This window comes from Ranitomeya imitator, chromosome 8 (assembly GCF_032444005.1).
Source record: "Ranitomeya imitator isolate aRanImi1 chromosome 8, aRanImi1.pri, whole genome shotgun sequence".
In the NCBI taxonomy this organism is placed as follows: Eukaryota; Metazoa; Chordata; class Amphibia; order Anura; family Dendrobatidae; genus Ranitomeya; species Ranitomeya imitator.
Genome location: NC_091289.1, coordinates 182,527,763 through 182,547,887, shown reverse-complemented (window position 1 = coordinate 182,547,887; position 20,125 = coordinate 182,527,763). Strand labels below are relative to the sequence as shown.

The 20,125-nt window shown below is 41.1% G+C and overlaps 1 protein-coding gene across 1 annotated transcript in view; it reads left to right on the top strand.

Annotated features, from left to right (window-relative positions):
• Positions 1–17,141, top strand: part of LOC138648135 (pneumococcal serine-rich repeat protein-like) — an 89,898-nt gene extending 72,757 nt beyond the window's left edge. The window contains exons 26-31 of the mRNA XM_069737640.1: positions 2,369–2,518; positions 5,096–5,224; positions 11,866–12,069; positions 13,272–13,366; positions 14,775–14,839; positions 16,281–17,141. Of these exons, the coding sequence (XP_069593741.1) occupies positions 2,369–2,518; positions 5,096–5,224; positions 11,866–12,069; positions 13,272–13,366; positions 14,775–14,810 (614 nt within the window). The 3' untranslated portion in view covers positions 14,811–14,839; positions 16,281–17,141. The remainder of the gene's footprint in view (positions 1–2,368; positions 2,519–5,095; positions 5,225–11,865; positions 12,070–13,271; positions 13,367–14,774; positions 14,840–16,280) is intronic.
• The last annotated feature ends 2,984 nt before the right edge of the window (positions 17,142–20,125 follow it).

The window sequence follows — 20,125 nt, the reverse complement described above, 5'->3', positions numbered from 1 at the left end:
TCCGGTCCGATGGGTGTCGCTCTTCTTGGTCTGGCGCCTCCCTTCTTCTTGTGATGTCGCTCTCTTGCCTGCTTTGTGTGGATGACGTGTCTCCTCGGCACCGCGCTCCTGTGCAGGCGCACTTCTATGCCCTGTTGAGGGCAAAGTACTACAGTGCTCAGGTTCCGGGAAAGGTCAAAGAGCCCCGATGCATGTGCACTGCAGTACTTTGCTTTGCCCTCAACAGGGCAGACAAAGTACGCCTGCACAGCAGCGTGGTGCCGAGGAAACTGTGTGGATGACGAAGGGACGTTTTATCCACATGAACCAAGCAGGAGGACAGGGATCGTAAGAAGATGGGAGTCGCCGGACCAAGGTCAGCGATGCCCATCAGACCGGACTACCCCGCAGGTGAGTATAATAAAAGTTATTTTTCTTCTCTTCCAGGTTGGGTTAGGAGCAGATATACAGAATTATAGAATGCTGTATATCAGCCTTGAGAGGCGATGGCCATATCTCATATCGACCAAACCTGGTGATAGGTTTACTTTAAATTGAAAAAAAAAAATGTTTAATTAGAATCGCAGTAATTGTACTGACCCATAGAATCGTGTTTTCAGCTCATTGTTACTGTACAATGAATGTGGTAAAAACAAAACTCAAAAAACTATGGCGGAATTACATTTTTCCCATGATTTCATCCCACTTGAATTTTTATGTATAGAAAAATTAAAAGTGTTATTCAAAATTACAGCTCATCCTGCCAAAAATATATTTGACGGAAAAAAATATAAAAGTTATGGCTATTGGAAAAAGATGGGGGAAGAAACAAAAGCACAAAAGAAAACAAACAAAAAAAGATCACAGCTCCTCAAAGAGGACATGTCACCAGGTCAAAGCCGTCAGAAGTGGCCAGTCTTTGCACTTATTATATTTTTTCTTCTCCCATGTGGAGTTTGTGTTTTTTTCTACTAAAAATTTGCACATTCGACAATAGGAGTAGTTTTATTTAGTATGTCAAACGTTTTTGCTCTGTATAGTTATACTGATAGATCAGAAAAATTAGAGCTGAATAAAAAGGCCCATAACTCTGGGACCCGAAGGTAGATGTTTTAGAAAAAAAATAATACTCATGGGATCACCAAAAATAAAAAAGGAGCAAAAACTGGACACTTCTGACCCAATGACAGGTCTCTCTAAGGCTATGTGCACACGTTGTGGGTTAGGCTCGGGAATTTTTTGTGCGGATTCTGCATCTCTTGGCAGAAAACGCAGGTGCGGATTTGATGCATTTTTTTAATGTGGATTTTCTACGGATTTTGTGCGGATTTCTTGCGTTTTTACCCCTGCGGATTTCTATAATGGAATGGGTACAAAAGCGCTGCAGATCCGTACAAAAGAAGTGACATGCTACTTCTTTTAATCCGCAGCTTTTCCGTGCTGAATTTTCTGCACCATCAGCACAGCATTTTTTTCCCATTGATTTTCATTGTACTGTAAATTACTTGCGGATCTGCAGCGTTTCTGCACGTAAAAAAAGCTGTGGATCTGCAGGAAATCCGCAACGTGTGCACATAGCCTTAGTCTGCAATGTCCTGAAGCATTGTTTCTTCTAGCTTTTTCGGCGGCTTATCTAGAGCCTAACTGCGCACCAAGGTTTTTCTTGTACTTTTTGTGTTCCTGAGCCCTAATTAGCTGCATTTTGGGTACTGTTACTCCCTGTATCAACCTCTGGTACAGACTTCTGATAACATCTACTAGTTCTGACTTTGGATCTAACCCTGGTTCTGATTTGGCTCTGATACTGTTCTGTGATCTGGACCTCAATTGTCTCCTGATTTGGATTCTGGTTTCATCCTGGGTGTATTTCTAATCCTGACTGTTTCACAATGGTTAATTCTATTGGTTTGAAATCTGGTTCCAAACTGGTTTCCATCTCCTGGTTTGGACTCTTCATTTCTGATTCTGATTTATCAACTGTTTCTGAAATCTAACATCTGATCCTGACTACAGACTGTATCTTCTGGTGTTGGAACTGTAAACTGACTCCAATTCTTGTGCTACCAATCAATCTCTGCTCACAGTTGACGAACACAGAAAACTCTGTGAATCCTGAGAGTCTTCTTAGAAGAAAAAATAATGCGAAAAATGAAAGCGTTATTTCAATTCCGTACCTCAGTTTACCCTCCAAGGTGACAATTGCTATACAGGACCTCAGTCTAATACAGAAATATAGTCACATGTAACAGAAAACTGTAATTACACAAAATGAAAGAAGTAACAAGTCATTTATTTTCTTGAGATGATTTCACAGAAGGAAGACAAACCCAGAACACAAGCGCTTTATCTACAAAGAATAATTCTAATGTTTCCCCTATGATTGTTCCAGGCGGAAGTTCAGTGATCACCGGGAGCACTACAAGTGTAACGTCATCTACAGAAAGTAAAACAACAAACACAGGACCAACCGTGGTAGCAACAACAACAGTAAAACCAGCAAACACATCAACACCAGCAGGAATCACAACAACAGCAAAAGGTGAAAAAAAAAATACCGTAATTACCGTATAATTGTAAAAGAAGCGATCTACAGAGCTAAGATATTTATCTACATTTTACAAACTTTCAATACATCAGATTATTGGAATTTTCAACTGTAAGTTTATCCCAAATGTATAGTTTACATAAAGAATTAAAGCAAATCTGGCAGTAGGATCAACCCTGATAAACTGTCTGTATTGGCATGTAGGCCATAGAAAGTAGGATAAAATGATACCTTGATATGTGCGATCTGATGTTTTATTACCCAATAAGCCACATTTGTCTTAATATGTAAATTAGCTGTTAAGATCTATGGGCGGGGCATAGATCTCCCCGAGAATCTGCCTCTGCCTCCAGAAATTAATGAAATGTAATGACTGACAGTCTGCTCTCCTGAGCATGTCGGTTTTTACTGCGGATTTATCGCGGTTTTTACTGCGGTTTCTTCTGCGGATTTTCATCTGCAGTTTCCTATTGGAGCAGGTGAAAATCCGCAGAAAAGAAGTGACATGCTGCGGAATGTAATCTGCAGCGTTTCCGCACGGATTTTTCCGCAGCATGTGCACAGCGTTTTTTGTTTCCCATAGGTTTACATTGTAATGTAAACTCATGGGAAACTGCTGTGGATCCGCAGCGGTCAAATCCGCTGCGGATCCGCAGCAAAATCCGCAAAGTGTGAACATAGCCTAAGGGTATGTGCACACGATGCAGATTTAGTGCAGAATTGGTGCAGAACTGCAGCAGATTTTTCTGCTGCAGAAACGCTGCAGAACTGCACTGGGATTTACAGTACAATGTAAATCAATGTGAAAAAAAAAAGCTGTGCACATGGTGCAGAAAAATCTGCGCAGAAACACTGCAGATTTCAAAGAAGTGCACGTCACTTCTTTTGTGCAGTTCTGCAGCGTTTCTGCAGCAGATTTTTCTGCACCATGTGCACAGCTTTTTTTTTCACATTCATTTACATTGTACTGCACAGAAACTGCACAGAAACTGCACAGAAACTGCATAGAAACTGCACAGAAACTGCGCAGAAACTGCATAGAAACTGCATAGAAACTGCACAGAAACTGCATCAAATCTGCAGATGCAGATTTAGTGCAGAAAATTCTGCACCACATTTTCTAAGTGTGCACATAGCCTTATACTTCAAAGCTGCACTCACTATTCTGCTGGTGCAGTCACTGTGTACGTACATTAGATTACTGATTCTGTACTGATCCTGGGTTACATCCTGTGCTATACTCCAGAGCTGCACTCACTATTCTGCTGGTGCAGTCACTGTGTACATACATTACATTACTGATCCTGAGTTACATCCTGTATTATACTCCAGAGCTGCACTCACTATTCTGCTGGTGCAGTCAATGTGCAAACACATTACATTACTGATCCTGAGTTACATCCTGTATTATACTCCAGAGCTGCACTCACTATTCTGCTGGTGCAGTCACTGTGTACATACATTACCTTACTCATCCTGTATTGATCCTGAGTTACCTTTTGTATTATACTCCAGAGCTGCACTCGTTATTCTGCTGGTGAAGTCACTGTGTACATACATGACATTACTGATCCTGTACTGATCCTGAGTTACATCCTGTATTATACTCCAGAGCTGCACTCACTATTCTGCTGGTGCAGTCACTGTGTACATACATTACATTACAGATATTGAGTTACATCCTGTATTATACTCCAGAGCTGCACTCACTATTCTGCTGGTGCAGTCACTGTGTACATACGTTACATTACTGATCCTGAGTTACATCCTGTATTATACTCCAGAGCTGCACTCACTATTCTGCTGGTGCAGTCACTGTGTACATACATTACATTAATGATCCTGAGTTACATCCTGTATTATACTCCAGAGCTGCACTCACTATTCTGCTGGTGCAGTCACTGTGTACATACATTACATTACAGATATTGAGTTACATCCTGTATTATACTCCAGAGCTGCACTCACTATTCTGCTGGTGCAGTCACTGTGTACATACATTACATTACTGATCCAGAGTTACATCCTGTATTATACCCCAGAGCTGCACTCACTATTCTGCTGGTGCAGTCACTGTGTACATACATTACATTACTGATCCAGAGTTACATCCTGTATTATACCCCAGAGCTGCACTCACTATTCTGCTGGTGCAGTCACTGTGTACATACATTACATTACTGATCCAGAGTTACATTCTGTATTATACCCCAGAGCTGCACTCACTATTCTGCTGGTGCAGTCACTGTGTACATACATTACATTACCTATTTTGTACACAGTAACACAGATATCATGGAACATTAATAACATAAAAGATGTATTACAGCTATGTGAATGTATACTCTGATACATTATAACATTGATAGCATATACCTGTAATGATATTTCATATAGCATTGATATTATTCCCCATAGCAAGAAACATTGGATTCATGTACCCAAAAAATATTAGAGATTCTTACCACATAAGTATATAGGACTAGTTAATGCTATCCCTGTGTGAACAAACAGGTGGGGGGAATACTAATAATTACCAATATTTCAACATTTCTCCTACAATTGTTCCAGATGGAAGTTCAGTGACCACCAGGAACACTACAAGAGTAACATCAATTACAGGAAGTAAAGCAACAATAACTGGAACAACCCTGATAGCAACAACAGTAACACCAGCAGGAGATACAGCAACTACAACAGGTGACACTGCCGGATACATTATAATTATGTCACAATTGTAATGAGATAATCAATAAAGCCAAGATATTTATTTATGTTTTACATACTTTAATTACATCAGATTATTGATATTTCCAAGCATACATTCATTCTACACAAACGTACAGATTACATAAAGCGTTAAAGGGAATCTGTCAGTAGGATAGACGAATTAGGAGGGATGATCTTACCGACCGATTCCCTTTCAAGGGCTTTTACACTACTTTGATCCTATTGTCAAAAAATATTAAAAAGTGACACATCCCATTAATACACAGTAAATCGTGGTCTGACTGTGTACAATATTTGTCTTGTACTGCTCCTGAGTTACATCCTGTATTATACTCCAGAGCTGCACTCATTATTCTGCTGGTGGAGTCACTGTGTACATACATTACATTACTGATTCTGAGCTACAGCCTGTATTATACCCCAGAGCTGCACTCACTATTCTGCTGGTGCAGTCACTATGTACATACATTACATTACTGATCCTGAGTTACATCCTGTATTATACTCCAGAGCTGCACTCACAATTCTGCTGGTGCAGTCACTGTGTACATACATAACATTACTGATCCTGTATTATACTCCAGAGCTGCACTCATTATTCTGCTGGTGCAGTCACTGTGTACATACATTACATTACTGATCCTGAGTTACATCCTGTACTATATTCCAGAGCTGTACTCACTATTCTGGTGGTGCAGTCACTGTGTACATACATTACATTACTGATCCAGAGTTACATCCTGTATTATACTCCAGGGCTGTACTCATTATTCTGCTGCTGCAGTCACTGTGTACATACATTACATTACTGATCCTGAGTTACATCCTGTATTACACTCCAGGGCTGTACTCACTATTCTGCTGCTGCAGTCACTGTGTACATACTTTACTTATCCTGTACTAATCCTGAGTTACATCCTGTATTATACCCCAGAGCTGCACTCTCTATTCTGCTGGTGCAATCACTGTGTGCATACATTACATTACTGCTTCTGTACTGATCCTGAGTTACATCCTGTATTATACTCCAGAGCTGCACTCACTATTCTGCTGGTGCAGTCACTGTATACTTACTATCAGTATTACATTACTGATCTTGAACTGATCCTAAGTTACATCCTGTATTATACCCCAGAGCTGCACTCACTATTTTGCTGGTGCAATCACTGTGTACAAACATTACATTACTGATCCTGTACTGATCCTGAGCTACATCCTGTATTATTCTCCAGAGCTGCACTCACTATTCTGCTGGTGCAGTCACAGTGTACATACATTACATTACTGCTCCTGTACTGATCCTGAGTTACATCTTGTATTATACCCCAGAGCTGCACTCACTATTCTGCTGGTGCAGTCACTGTGTAGATACATTACATTACTGATCCTGAGTTACATCCTGTATTATACTCCAGAGTTGCACTCACTATTCTGCACCAGCAGAATAGTGTGTTGCACTCACTATTCTGCTGGTGCAGTCACTGTGTACATACATTACATTACTGATCCTGAGTTACATCCTGTATTATATTCCAGAGCTGCACTCAGTATCCTGCTGGTGCAGTCACTCTGTACATACATTACATTACTGATCCTGAGTTATATCCTGTATTATACTCCAGAGCTGCACTCACTATTCTGCTGGTGCAGTCACTGTGTACACACATTACATTACTGATCCTGAGTTATATCCTGTATTATACTCCAGAGCTGCACTCACTATTCTGCTGGTGCAGTCACTGTGTACATTCATTACATTACTGATCTATATATATAATTGTCTAAGGGGCACTTCCGTCTGTTTGTCTGTCTGCAACAGAAATCCCGCGTCGCTGATTGGTCTCGGCCGGCCGTGACCAATCAGCTACGGGCACAGTCCGGCCGCAAATTCGCCCTTCCCTACTCCCCTCTAGCCAGTGCCCCCTGTTGTGAATTCTGCTTTTGAGCTCCCTCTGGTGGTAGCAGATGATAGTGCAAGTGTTCTTGGGCTGCAGTCTTGGACAGGTGTATCTGCTAATTGCAGTGCTGACTGGGCTATTTAGGCTTGCTGGACTCATTGGTCCTGGCCAGTTGTCAATGTTTTTTTCGGATATGATGGATCTCTTTCTGGCTTCTCCTGCTTGGCTGCCATTTCAGCAAAGATAAGTGTCTGTTTCTTTTTCTGTGGCACACAGGCAGTGTGCTTGTTTTTGTTTGTATTCCTGCTCTGATTGTAGGATTCGCTGGAGTTGCAGATATCCGCTCCTACGTCTTTAGTTAGATGGAGGAAGTTTTTGTATATTCTGCTGTGGATGTTTTTGAAGGGTTTTAATACTGACCGCACAGAACTCTGTCCTATCCTGTCCTATGTAGCTAGAGTGGCCTCCTGTGCTAAATCCTGTTTTTCTGCCTGTGTATGTTTTTTCCTCTCCGACTCACCGCCAATATTTGTGGGGGGCTGTCTATCCTTTGGGGATCTGCTCTGAGGCAAGATAGTATTCCTATTTCCATCTTTAGGGGTATTTAGTCCTTCGGCTGTGACGAGGTGTCTAGGATTGGTTAGGTACACTCCACGGCTACTTCTAGTTGCGGTGTTAAGTTCAGGATTGCGGTCAGTATAGTGACCACCTACTCCAGTGAAAGTTCTCATGCTGCTCCAAGGTCACCGGATAATAACAGCCCCCCATAGCGGTTTAGCAGTCCATTAAACGGACTGCGTTATACCGCGGCATAACGCGGTGTGACACAGTCTGTTAACGCTGCTATTAACCCTGTGTGACCAACTTTTTTACTATTGATGCTGCCTACGCAGCATCAATAGTAAAAAGATCTAATGTTAAAAATAATTAAAAAAAAATATATATATATACAGTGGGGCAAAAAAGTATTTAGTCAGTCAGCAATAGTGCAAGTTCCACCACTTAAAAAGATGAGAGGCGTCTGTAATTTACATCATAGGTAGACCTCAACTATGGGAGACAAACTGAGAAAAAAAAATCCAGAAAATCACATTGTCTGTTTTTTTTATCATTTTTTTTGCATTTTATGGTGGAAAATAAGTATTTGGTCAGAAACAAACAATCAAGATTTCTGGCTCTCACAGACCTGTAACTTCTTCTTTAAGAGTCTCCTCTTTCCTCCACTCATTACCTGTAGTAATGGCACCTGTTTAAACTTGTTATCAGTATAAAAAGACACCTGTGCACACCCTCAAACAGTCTGACTCCAAACTCCACTATGGTGAAGACCAAAGAGCTGTCAAAGGACACCAGAAACAAAATTGTAGCCCTGCACCAGGCTGGGAAGACTGAATCTGCAATAGCCAACCAGCTTGGAGTGAAGAAATCAACAGTGGGAGCAATAATTAGAAAATGGAAGACATACAAGACCACTGATTATCTCCCTCGATCTGGGGCTCCACGCAAAATCCCACCCCGTGGGGTCAGAATGATCACAAGAACGGTGAGCAAAAATCCCAGAACCACGCGGGGGGACCTAGTGAATGAACTGCAGAGAGCTGGGACCAATGTAACAAGGCCTACCATAAGTAACACACTACGCCACCATGGACTCAGATCCTGCAGTGCCAGACGTGTCCCACTGCTTAAGCCAGTACATGTCCGGGCCTGTCTGAAGTTTGCTAGAGAGCATTTGGATGATCCAGAGGAGTTTTGGGATAATGTCCTATGGTCTGATGAAACCAAACTGGAACTGTTTGGTAGAAACACAACTTGTCGTGTTTGGAGGAAAAAGAATACTGAGTTGCATCCATCAAACACCATACCTACTGTAAAGCATGGTGGTGGAAACATCATGCTTTGGGGCTGTTTCTCTGCAAAGGGGCCAGGACGACTGATCCGGGTACATGAAAGAATGAATGGGGCCATGTATCGTGAGATTTTGAGTGCAAACCTCCTTCCATCAGCAAGGGCATTGAAGATGAAACGTGGCTGGGTCTTTCAACATGACAATGATCCAAAGCACACCGCCAGGGCAACGAAGGAGTGGCTTCGTAAGAAGCATTTCAAGGTCCTGGAGTGGCCTAGCCAGTCTCCAGATCTCAACCCTATAGAAAACCTTTGGAGGGAGTTGAAAGTCCGTGTTGCCAAGCGAAAAGCCAAAAACATCACTGCTCTAGAGGAGATCTGCATGGAGGAATGGGCCAACATACCAACAACAGTGTGTGGCAATCTTGTGAAGACTTACAGAAAACGTTTGACCTCTGTCATTGCCAACAAAGGATATATTACAAAGTATTGAGATGAAATTTTGTTTCTGACCAAATACTTATTTTCCACCATAATATGCAAATAAAATGTTAAAAAAACAGACAATGTGATCTTCTGGATTTTTTTTTCTCAGTTTGTCTCCCATAGTTGAGGTCTACCTATGATGTAAATTACAGACGCCTCTCATCTTTTTAAGTGGTGGAACTTGCACTATTGCTGATTGACTAAATACTTTTTTGCCCCACTGTATTCTCACCTTCTGGCGCCTTTCCAGCTCCTCACGACGCTCTGGTCCCAAAAATGCATTGCGGTAATGACCGGAGATGATGTAGCGGTCTCGCGAGACCGCTACATCATCACATTTTATTGCCGCAATGCATTCTTGGGACCGGAGCGTCGCGACGAGCATCGCTAAACACCTGGGCTGGATCCGGGGGCTGCCGGAAGGTGAGTATATAACTATTTTTTATTTTAATTATTTTTTTAATAGGGATATGGTGCCCACATTGCTATATACTACGTGGGCTGTGTTCTATAGTACGTGGGCTGTGTGATATACTGCATGAGCTGTGTTATATACTGCATGGCCTGTGTTATATACTACGTCTCTGTGCTATATACTACGTGGGCTGTGCTATATACTGCGTGGGCTGTGTTATATACTATGTGGCTGTCCTATATAATACGTGGCTGTGTTATATACTATGTGGCTGTGTTATATACTACGTGGCTGTGCTATATACTATGTGGCTGTGCTATATACTACGTGGCTATGCAATATACTACGTGGCTGGGCAATATACTATGTGGCTGTGCTATATACTATGTGGCTGTGTTATATACTACGTGGCCTGTGTTATATACTACGTGGGCTGTGTTATATAATACGTGGGCTGTGTTATATAATACGTGGGCTGTGTTATGTACTGCCTAGGCTGTGCTATATACTATATGGCTGTGCTATATACTATATGGCTGTGCTATATACTACGTGGCTGTGCTATATTCTACGTGGCTGTGTTATATACTATTCAAGGCAATAACTGCTATGCAGGACCACAGTCTAATACAGGAATCTAGTTGTACATATACTAACAGAAAATGCTAATTATGTAATACAAGATGGTAGCCCGATTCTAATGCATCGGGTATTCTAGAATATGTATGTCCATGCAGTATATTGCACAGCCCACGTAGTATATTGCCCAGCCACGTAGTATATTGCCCAACCACGTAGTATAGTGCCCAGCCACGTAGTATATTGCCCAACCACGTAGTATATTGCCCAGTGATGTAGTATATTGCCCAGCTATGTAGTATATTGCCCAGCCACGTAGTATATTGCCCAGTCACGTAGTATATTGCCCAGTGACGTAGTATATTGCCCAGCCACGTAGTATATTGCCCAGCCACGTAGTATATTGCCCAGTTACGTAGTATATTGCCCAGTCACGTAGTATACAGCACAGAGCCACATAGTATATTGCCCAGTGACGTAGTATACAGCACAGAGCCACGTAGTATATTGCCCAGTTACGTAGTATATTGCACAGCGACGTAGTATACAGCACAGAGCCACGTAGTATATTGCCCAGCCATGTATGTCACAGGTTAAAAATAAAAAATAAACATATACTCACCTTCTGAGGGAGACCTTGTAGTTCTGTCGCCTGCGTGCAGTGCACTCAGCAGCTTCCGGTCCCAGGATTGGTAGCGCAGGATGACGTCGCGGTCACATGACCATGACGTCATGGCAGGCACTTCTCGCGCAGGCGCGCAGGACCTGTGATGAGGTCGCGGTCACATGACCGTGACGTCATGGCAGGTCCTTGTCGCATACCATCCTTGCCACCGGAACCTGCCGCTTGCATGGAGCGGTTACCGGAGCGTCGCGAGGAGCGGGAAAGGTGGCGGAAGGTGAGTATATAATGATTTTTTTTTTAATTTTATTATTTTTAACATTAGATCCTTTTACTATTTACGCTGCATAGGCAGCATCAATAGTAAAAAGTTAGGGCCACACAGGGTTAATAGCGGCGGTAACGGAGTGAATTACCCGGCATTAACCCTGTGTGAGCGGTGACTGAGGGGAGTATGGAGTGGGCGCCAGGCACTGACTGCAGGGGAGTAGGGAGGGACCAGTCGGACTGTGGCCGTCGCTGATTGGTCGCGGCAGCCATGACAGGCAGCTGGCGAGACCAATCAGCGACTTGGATTCCATGACAGACAGAGGCCGTGACCAATGAATATCCGTGACAGACAGAAAGACAGACAGAAAGACAGACAGAAAGACGGAAGTGACCCTTAGACAATTATATAGTAGATGAAGGAAATAACAAGGAATTCATTATCCTGAGATGATTTCAGAGATGATTTCTAATGTTTCCCCTACAACTGCTACAGGTGGAAGTTCAATGAGCACTACAAGTGTAACATCAACTACAGGAAGTAAACCAACAATAACTGGAACAACCGTAGTAACGACAACAACAGTAACATCAGAAAGCGCATCAACACCAGCAGCAACTACAACAACAACAACAACAACAGTAACATCAGAAAGCGCATCAACACCAGCAGCAACTACAACAACAACAGCAGCAGCAGGTGACACTCCCTGATACAATATAATTACACTATCATTGTAAAAAAAGGAGATGATCTGTAAAGCCAAGATATGTATTTACGTTTTTCATACTTTAGTTACACTAGATTACTGACATTTCCGGGTATAAGTTCGCTCGACACAAAAGTTCAGTTTACTTATAGAATTAAAGGGTTGTTTCTCAACTTTGATTCTATCGCTAGTAAAGGTCATCAATATCAAAGCAGTGGAACAAAATAAAATGTATACATGCAACAATAATACCGTGTACCACTGACTATAACACTGATACTATGCAACATCCTTGTTATGTAAGCTGCAATGGGTTGTCCAGTGAAAATAAGTTATCATATAACCTCAGTAGAGGTAATTACTTGTTGATCGGTGGGGATCCGCTGCAGGGATACCTATGATAATTATGAATCATGCCATGCATAGGTCATTAATATTAGACTAATGGTTCAACCCTTTTATATACAGTTTTTCTACATTGATCCTGAATTATACTCCAGAGCTGCACTCACTATTCTGCTGGCGGAGTCACTGTGTACATACATTACATTACTGATCCTGAGTTACATCCTGTATTATACTCCAGAGCTGCACTCACTATTCTGCTGGTGCAGTCACTGTGTACATACATTACATTACTGATGCTTATCCTGTATTATACTCCAGAGCTGCACTCACTATTCTGCTGATGCAGTCACTGATTACATACATTATATTACTGATCCTGAGTTACATCCTGTATTATACTACAGAGCTGCACTCACTATTCTGCTGGTGCAGTCACTGTGTACATACATTACTGATCCTGAGTTACATCCTGTATTATACTCCAGAGCTGCACTCACTAGTCTGCTGGTGCAGTCACTGTGTACATACATTACATTACTGATCCTGAGTTACATCCTGTATTATACCCCAGAGCTGCACTCACTATTCTGCTGGTGCAGTCACTGTGTACATACATTACATTACTGATCCTGAGTTACATCATGTATTATACCCCAGAGCTGCACTCACTATTCTGCTGGTGCAGTCACTGTGTACATACATTACATTACTGATCCTGAGTTACATCCTGTATTATACTCCAGAGCTGCACTCACTATTCTTCTTTTGCAATCACAGTCTGTGCCCTGTACTTACTGATCTTGAGTTACTGTCTTTAACTTACTCCATTTTATTATTACTCTAGCAATTTCTGAAGATATCACGTTCCCTACATATGCCAAGGTGTTAATTGGATTATTTGTGGCAGTAATGGTCGTGGGTCCGTTAGTCATCGTCTTTGTAAGTAAACTACTAACTGTTCACAATACACCAGAAGTATACACTCTCCACTATCCCAATATCTTATCATTAAAGACTATTCTTCCATTAGTTGTGGAGTATTTTACAATTTGCTGCAATTTTTGGCCCTCACAATCCACATTTAGACGTCCATCAGATCCATACAAGGCTTAGACCCTTTGTGAATCAATAAGGATTATCCGTATCTTTTCACTGCCAAAACAAAGAGTATGCTGCATATTTCACACTGCATGTAAATGTGTATGAATGTGTAAAGAAAAGTCCAATTCTTCAGTTTCCGAACTAATTCTGGGCTAGAACTGTTCGAAATGTTGCAAACTTTTTCATAGTTATGTACCTGCACAAAGCTTTGACGACTTCTGATGTATTTATTCCACCAACTTTTTGAAAGTTTGTCGGAGCTTTGCCAGAATATTACGTGGCCGAGCACAGTGTGGGAATTCAGCGTCATTTACACTACAAAAGTGGCATAAATTACGGCAGAAGCGTACTTCCTTCCCTGACTGGTGAACACTTCTTGTTGCAGCGCACGGTAGCTGAAAAATGCACCAAATTGAATAACACACGCACGCTTCCAAATGAATTTGGCGCTTTCTGCTCCAGCGCATTCCTCATCGAGACTCGCGTGCAAAATTTCAGTCTTGTAGCAGTATCTTATTGCATTGTTTAATAATATTTCCAGACCTCTAAGAAACCTCAACAGCCTTTTATACAACCATGGTTAGGGGTAATAATTTATTAATTCCTGCATTCTTTCATTTTACCAAAACGTTCAAAGTCATCGTATAGTTCTCTAGGTCAAGATTCAGCGCTAGTTTGTCATTGTCTCTTTCCGTAATGGTTAGCGCTCTAATCTCCGTCCACCACTAGGGAGCGATGATTACATACAGATTTATACAGCTACGATTCAACTCTCAGTGAGCGCCTAAGCTAAGGGTACCGTCACACAGTGCAATTTTGATCGCTACGACGGCACGATTTGTGACGTTCGAGCGATATAGTTACGATATCGCAGTGTCTGACACGCTCCTGCGATCAGGGACCCCGCTGTGAATCGTACGTCGTAGCAGATCGTTTGAAACTTTCTTTCGTCGTCTAGTGTCCCGCTGTGGCGGCATGATCGCATGGTGTAACATATATCGTATACGATGTGCGCATAGTAACCAACGGCTTCTACATCGCACATACGTCATGAAATTATCGCTCCAGCGTCGTAGATTGCAAAGTGTGACAGCAGTCTACGACGCTGGAGCGATATTGTTACGATGCTGGAGCGTCACGGATCGTACCGTTGTAGCGATGAAAATTGCACTGTGTGACGGTACCCTAAGATGTAATGGATATTACTTTTTATGTGAGATGGCTAAGGAATATTTGTCTTTGGCAGATCGCATTCACAGGTGTGGTTGGTGCTGCTGCATAGTTCTGCAGGATCGTGAGACAACAGTATTGGTGAGTATAAAAAATAAAAATCCAGGTAGTGTTTCCAGAAATGCCAATTGAGGGGAAATTGATAATACTGTATATAGGGTTGTTAGCATTTAGATCGATAGGAAAGATTAAAGGGTTGTCTCAATGCTGCCCTCTCCCCTACCTCCAGGCTTCCTGCTAGCCGGGGAGGTGTCTGCGCCATCCTGATTGATAGTTTTGACCAGCAGCATAATTGAGTTACTAGTCTGAACTGTGAACTTTCTGATGCTTCAAATGGAGGGAGTTTTGCCTCTGCAGCATCGGAGGCGTGCAAAGCACTGAAACTAGCTGGATCCAGCGATCTGCCCAGTTTGAGAGCAACACTTGCATCCTCCATAGCAAAGAGCTTGTAAGCGCGTATGGTGGTTTTATGTGTGCACAGTGTGATTGCATTGTTTGTACATCGTCTGGTATTTCCAGATGGAACACGGCGACAAGTCATGGATCAAAGAGGAGCGACGTGTCAGACAAGATTGCATCCTGTCTCCATTTCTCTTCAATTAATATGCAGCAGCTGCTATTGTCAGGAAGGCTGGACTTTCCGAAAAAGAAGAAGGAATCAAAATTGCTGGACGAATCGTCAACAATTTAAATACGCAGATGATACAACACTGATGGAGACAAGCATAGATGGAATGGAGGGCTTATTATGGAGTGTCAAGCTTGGGACTCCTACTCAACATAAAGACAAAGATATTGACTACTGACAGGTGCGGCTAAGACTCATTGGTGATGAACGACAAGGAAAGGACTTCAACCTACTCAGATCGATCTCATAACTCAATAGCGACGACACCGGAAGTAAATAATATCATGACTATGGGCAAATCAACAATGAAGTTAATAGGCAAGGTCTTCAAATATAGGAACATTTCCATGATGATGAAGAAATGGCTGGTATATAGTCTGGTGTTTTCTGTAGTAACATATGGATGCGAAACCTGGGTGATAAAGAAACAAGACAGAAAAAGAATCTACGCCTTCGAATTGTACTGATGGAATTTTGGAACAAATTAAGCCAGACATGTCACTCGCAGCAACGACTTGCCTATTTTGGACACATCATATGAAGAGAGGAATCACTGATGGACATCATGGTCGGAAGAATAGAAGGAACGAGGCAAAGAGGAAGACCAGTAACCCGATGGCTTGATCCTATCCCTGGTGGACCTATCTAGGCTGCACAAGATCGATCTATCTACGGAGCATTCATCCATCAAGTCGCCATGGCTCGAGATCTAGCTGAAGACCGTTAAATAAATAATATGGTGGTATTGATTGGAGATTGTGTGGTGGTATTATCTATTTAGGGTATTCTTATTTGAGCACTCTATGGGGTCTTATTTGGGCACTGTGTGCATTTATGATATTATTTGGACTTTGATAAAATAATCACTGAACAAATGTTACAATTGTCTTACAGATCCGTCTATTCTTCACCCAATGAAGTCACATGCTTGAAACCCATTCAATATCTTAAATAAAGATGTGGACTACAAAGGATCTGACGAATGCAAGGATCAAAGAAGCAACCAGATAATCGCACTGCAGGTGTGCACTACCCCTCGGGTAGTAAAATCAGGCCATCAAATTTCAAGACAAACTTCTTCATCGCATAACTTAACATTGCTACTCGCTCTACAGCCAGATTGAGCCTGAAACCTGCAAAAGGGAACTTAAACATTGGATATTTTTACTTCCAAGTGACATTTTTAAAAAATAATTTCTACCTTGCCTAATCGTTACATGGCTGTACACTGACGTCTGTTTAAGACAAACTCATTAACAATCCATTGGTTAGTTAGAAAATGTATCAAGGAGAACACAGCCACAAATTGCTGTAATGTACATACCACATTTTAACAGTAAATATGAATACCATGTGAAAAACACACAGATTATATAAGATGTTTCATCATCAACCAGAAATCTTTGAAAGTAGTGAAAAGTACCAAAAAGACAATAAATTCACCCAACCCTTCATATTCTTGGTTTCTGACCAGAAGATCATTACACACAGTTACTTTATCTCTGTTTTTTATACTGTACATTTAATCTAATGCTGATTTCTCAGAATCACAGTGTTATTAATTTATAGAAATGTTATAGTTTATGGTACAATGTATCAATTGTTTTATTATTCATAATTTTATGAAATGAAAATATTTTGTTTTACAAGTAACTGACCGAAGAATGATGATCACTATCAGGGATAACAAATGTAAAAAGCAAAAAAAGCAAAAAAACAGGATGAATACAGACAATAAATGATCATGCCCTTAAATCCGTATTTGTTCTAGCTTATTTTTATTCTTGACTTGATGAAAGTCATACCGTATATATTAGTATCATATCTATCAGTTGTTTCTATGATACAATTACTGGGTAAAAGCAGTCGTATCAATACCAATAAACCCAGGGATTCTCCTCCTGGTGTATGTTTACATCAAGAAAGCCCTACATTCGGAAACAGTGCTTGTTCAACCACTTTCTTGCTTCCTTCTGGAGGAGAGTAGAGCTTTGTGACCATTGGATCACATTGCACAAGGGTGAGAGAAGGAGGTTAACTTTTGACAAGCCTTCGCTTCTCCTTGTTTGTGCCTTGCAATTGCTTATAATAAACAATTCAACCTGTGAATTATTAAATAAGTGAAAATTAGTCTTCAGTGCTCTGGGCACGGTCAGAGCACTTCCCAAGCACAGCCTCCCCATGGCTTTCTACTTTGTCCAGCTCCCACTTTCTCTGGTTAACTGACAAGTCACTGACTAAACTACAACCATTGGGCTGTTAGGCAAGCAATTGTAGATGGGGAAAAGAACCAGGGAGTCAGAGGCTTCAGAAGTGCTCTGATCACAACTAGAGCACTTAAAGTGTCATTTGCATATGACATAAAACAGTGATTTTTCAGCCAAGAATAAACAGATTACATAAGTAAAGGATTGTTATTTATATTATTATCATTATGCATTGCTTCTATAGTGCCATGATATCTGCAGTTCTTTACAGATATCATCATCATCACTGTCCCCATTGGGGCTCACAATCTACATTCCCTATCAGGATGTCTTTGGAATGTGGGGGGAAACTGGAGAACCTGAAGGAAACCCACAGAAACATGGGGAGAACATATAAACTCCTTGCAGATGTTGTCCTTTGGTGAGATTTTAACCCAAGACCCCAGGGCTGCAAAACAACAGAAATAACCACTGAGCCACCGTGCTTACCACTGAGCCAACATGCTGCCCACAGCACAAAGGATGGATGACTTCCTTTTTCATACAGTAGAATGACCATATATACAGTTGGGTGGGGTTGGACCATTCTGACAGATTCCCTTTAAATTAATACTTAAATGAGTTGATCCTTCAAAGATAGACCCTTATTTTTATTAAGGAGCCAGTGCGGCACACAGCTGACATCGGAAGCCCCAGCCATCGACGTGAGGAAAATGTGATATTAATGCTCTGTCATTTGCTTGTGAAATCCTTGAAAGAACTTATCTGGCAGAACATGTTCTTCTTGGTTTGGTGTAATAAGCACCTCTTCTCTAATAGCCATCCATTTGGATTTTATTTCTCCTATTAATCCGCTGCTGATGACAAACGCTTGTTAATGTGGTAACCGAGCTATGAATGAGGAAGGTTAGAGCGCTTGATGTGGAGATTTTCTTTTTATATGATGAGACATTTTCTTTTATATGAGTAAGAGGTAATGCACGTTCGACGGAAACTGGTCACATTGAATGCAATTCTTTTTAGAACGGACAAGGTTTATCTTTCGGAATCTCTATTGTATCTGAATGTAAAATAAAGTTTCTAAGGGAAGATTTTTGAAAAAAAATTTAAATTAAAATTCTATATTAGTGGATGCCTGTAAACCAAACAGTCAAATGCTGGTTGGTGTAAGAAAGTCTTGTTTTTTTGTGAAAAAGAGTTGTTCCAGCATTTCAAGCAAAATGCATAAAATTATTCAAGGAATAATTCATCCATAAAAATATCATTCCATAGAAAGTCCACATGAATAAATGGATAAGTATCATATCCAAGGGTGTTTCATCTCTTGGGACTTTCTCCTCGGATATTATACTTATCCATTTATTCATGTGGACTTTCTATGGAATTATATTTTTATGGATGAATTATTCCTTGAATAATTTTATGTATTTTTACTTGAAGTGCTGGAACAACTCAACTTTTTCACATGGACTGTTTTCCTTTGAAATTTGGATCCTGTGCATTCCTGGATAGATGAGATGATCTTACATTTTATTTCTTTTTGCAAAGTCTTCATTTTCCAACATAAAGGACTCATCAGAGACAATCTCTTTAACACTATAGTTATTATTATTTAATGGACTTTAGCTCAATCTCAAACCATGGCGACTTGATAGATGACCGCTCTATAGGTAGATCAATCTTGTGCAAGCTTAGACAGGTCCACCAGAGTCTTCTCCACCGTTATCTTGAAAGTATCAAGCCATCGGGTTGCTGGTCTTCCTCTTCGACTTGTTCCTTCTATTCTTCTGACCATGATGTCCTTCTCCAGTGATTGCTCTATTTCTATGATCCAAAGTAGTTAAGTCGTAGCTTGGTGATCCTTGCTTCACTTGATATGCCTGCCTTGATTTGTTCCAAAATTGATGTGTTTGGTCTTCTTGCCATCCATGGTATTGATAACATCCTTCTCCAGCACCACAATCCAAAGGCGTCAATTCTGTCTTGTTTATTGTCCAGGTTTCGCATTTGTATGTAATCACTAAAAAGACTAAACTATGTACGAGCCATGTCTTCGTCGCCAGTGAAATATTTCTCGATTTGAAGACCTTGTCCAGTGACTTCAGTGTTGATTGGCCCATAGCTATTCTCCTATTGACATACCGTGTTGTTGCTGCATCTTGAGTGATCATCGATCCTTGTGGGTTGAATTTCTTTACAATTTACATTTTGTCGCCGTTCATCTCAAATGTGTCCTGGTCGTACCAGGCAATAGTCAATATCTTTGTCTTCTTTGTGTTGAGTAGGAGTCCCATGTTCAAGCTTTCCATCTAGACAATCCATAAGTTCTTAATTCTATCTTCAGTTGTTGCTATCAATGTTGTATCATCTGCGTATTTAAGATTGTTAATGATTCGTCCAGCAATTTTGATTCCTTCTTTTTCCTTGGCAAGTTCGGCCTTTATGAAAATATCTTCTGCATATAAATTGAAAAGAAAACACTACAGACCCTGGGGCAATCTACTACCCAATCCAGTAACCACACCCAAGCAA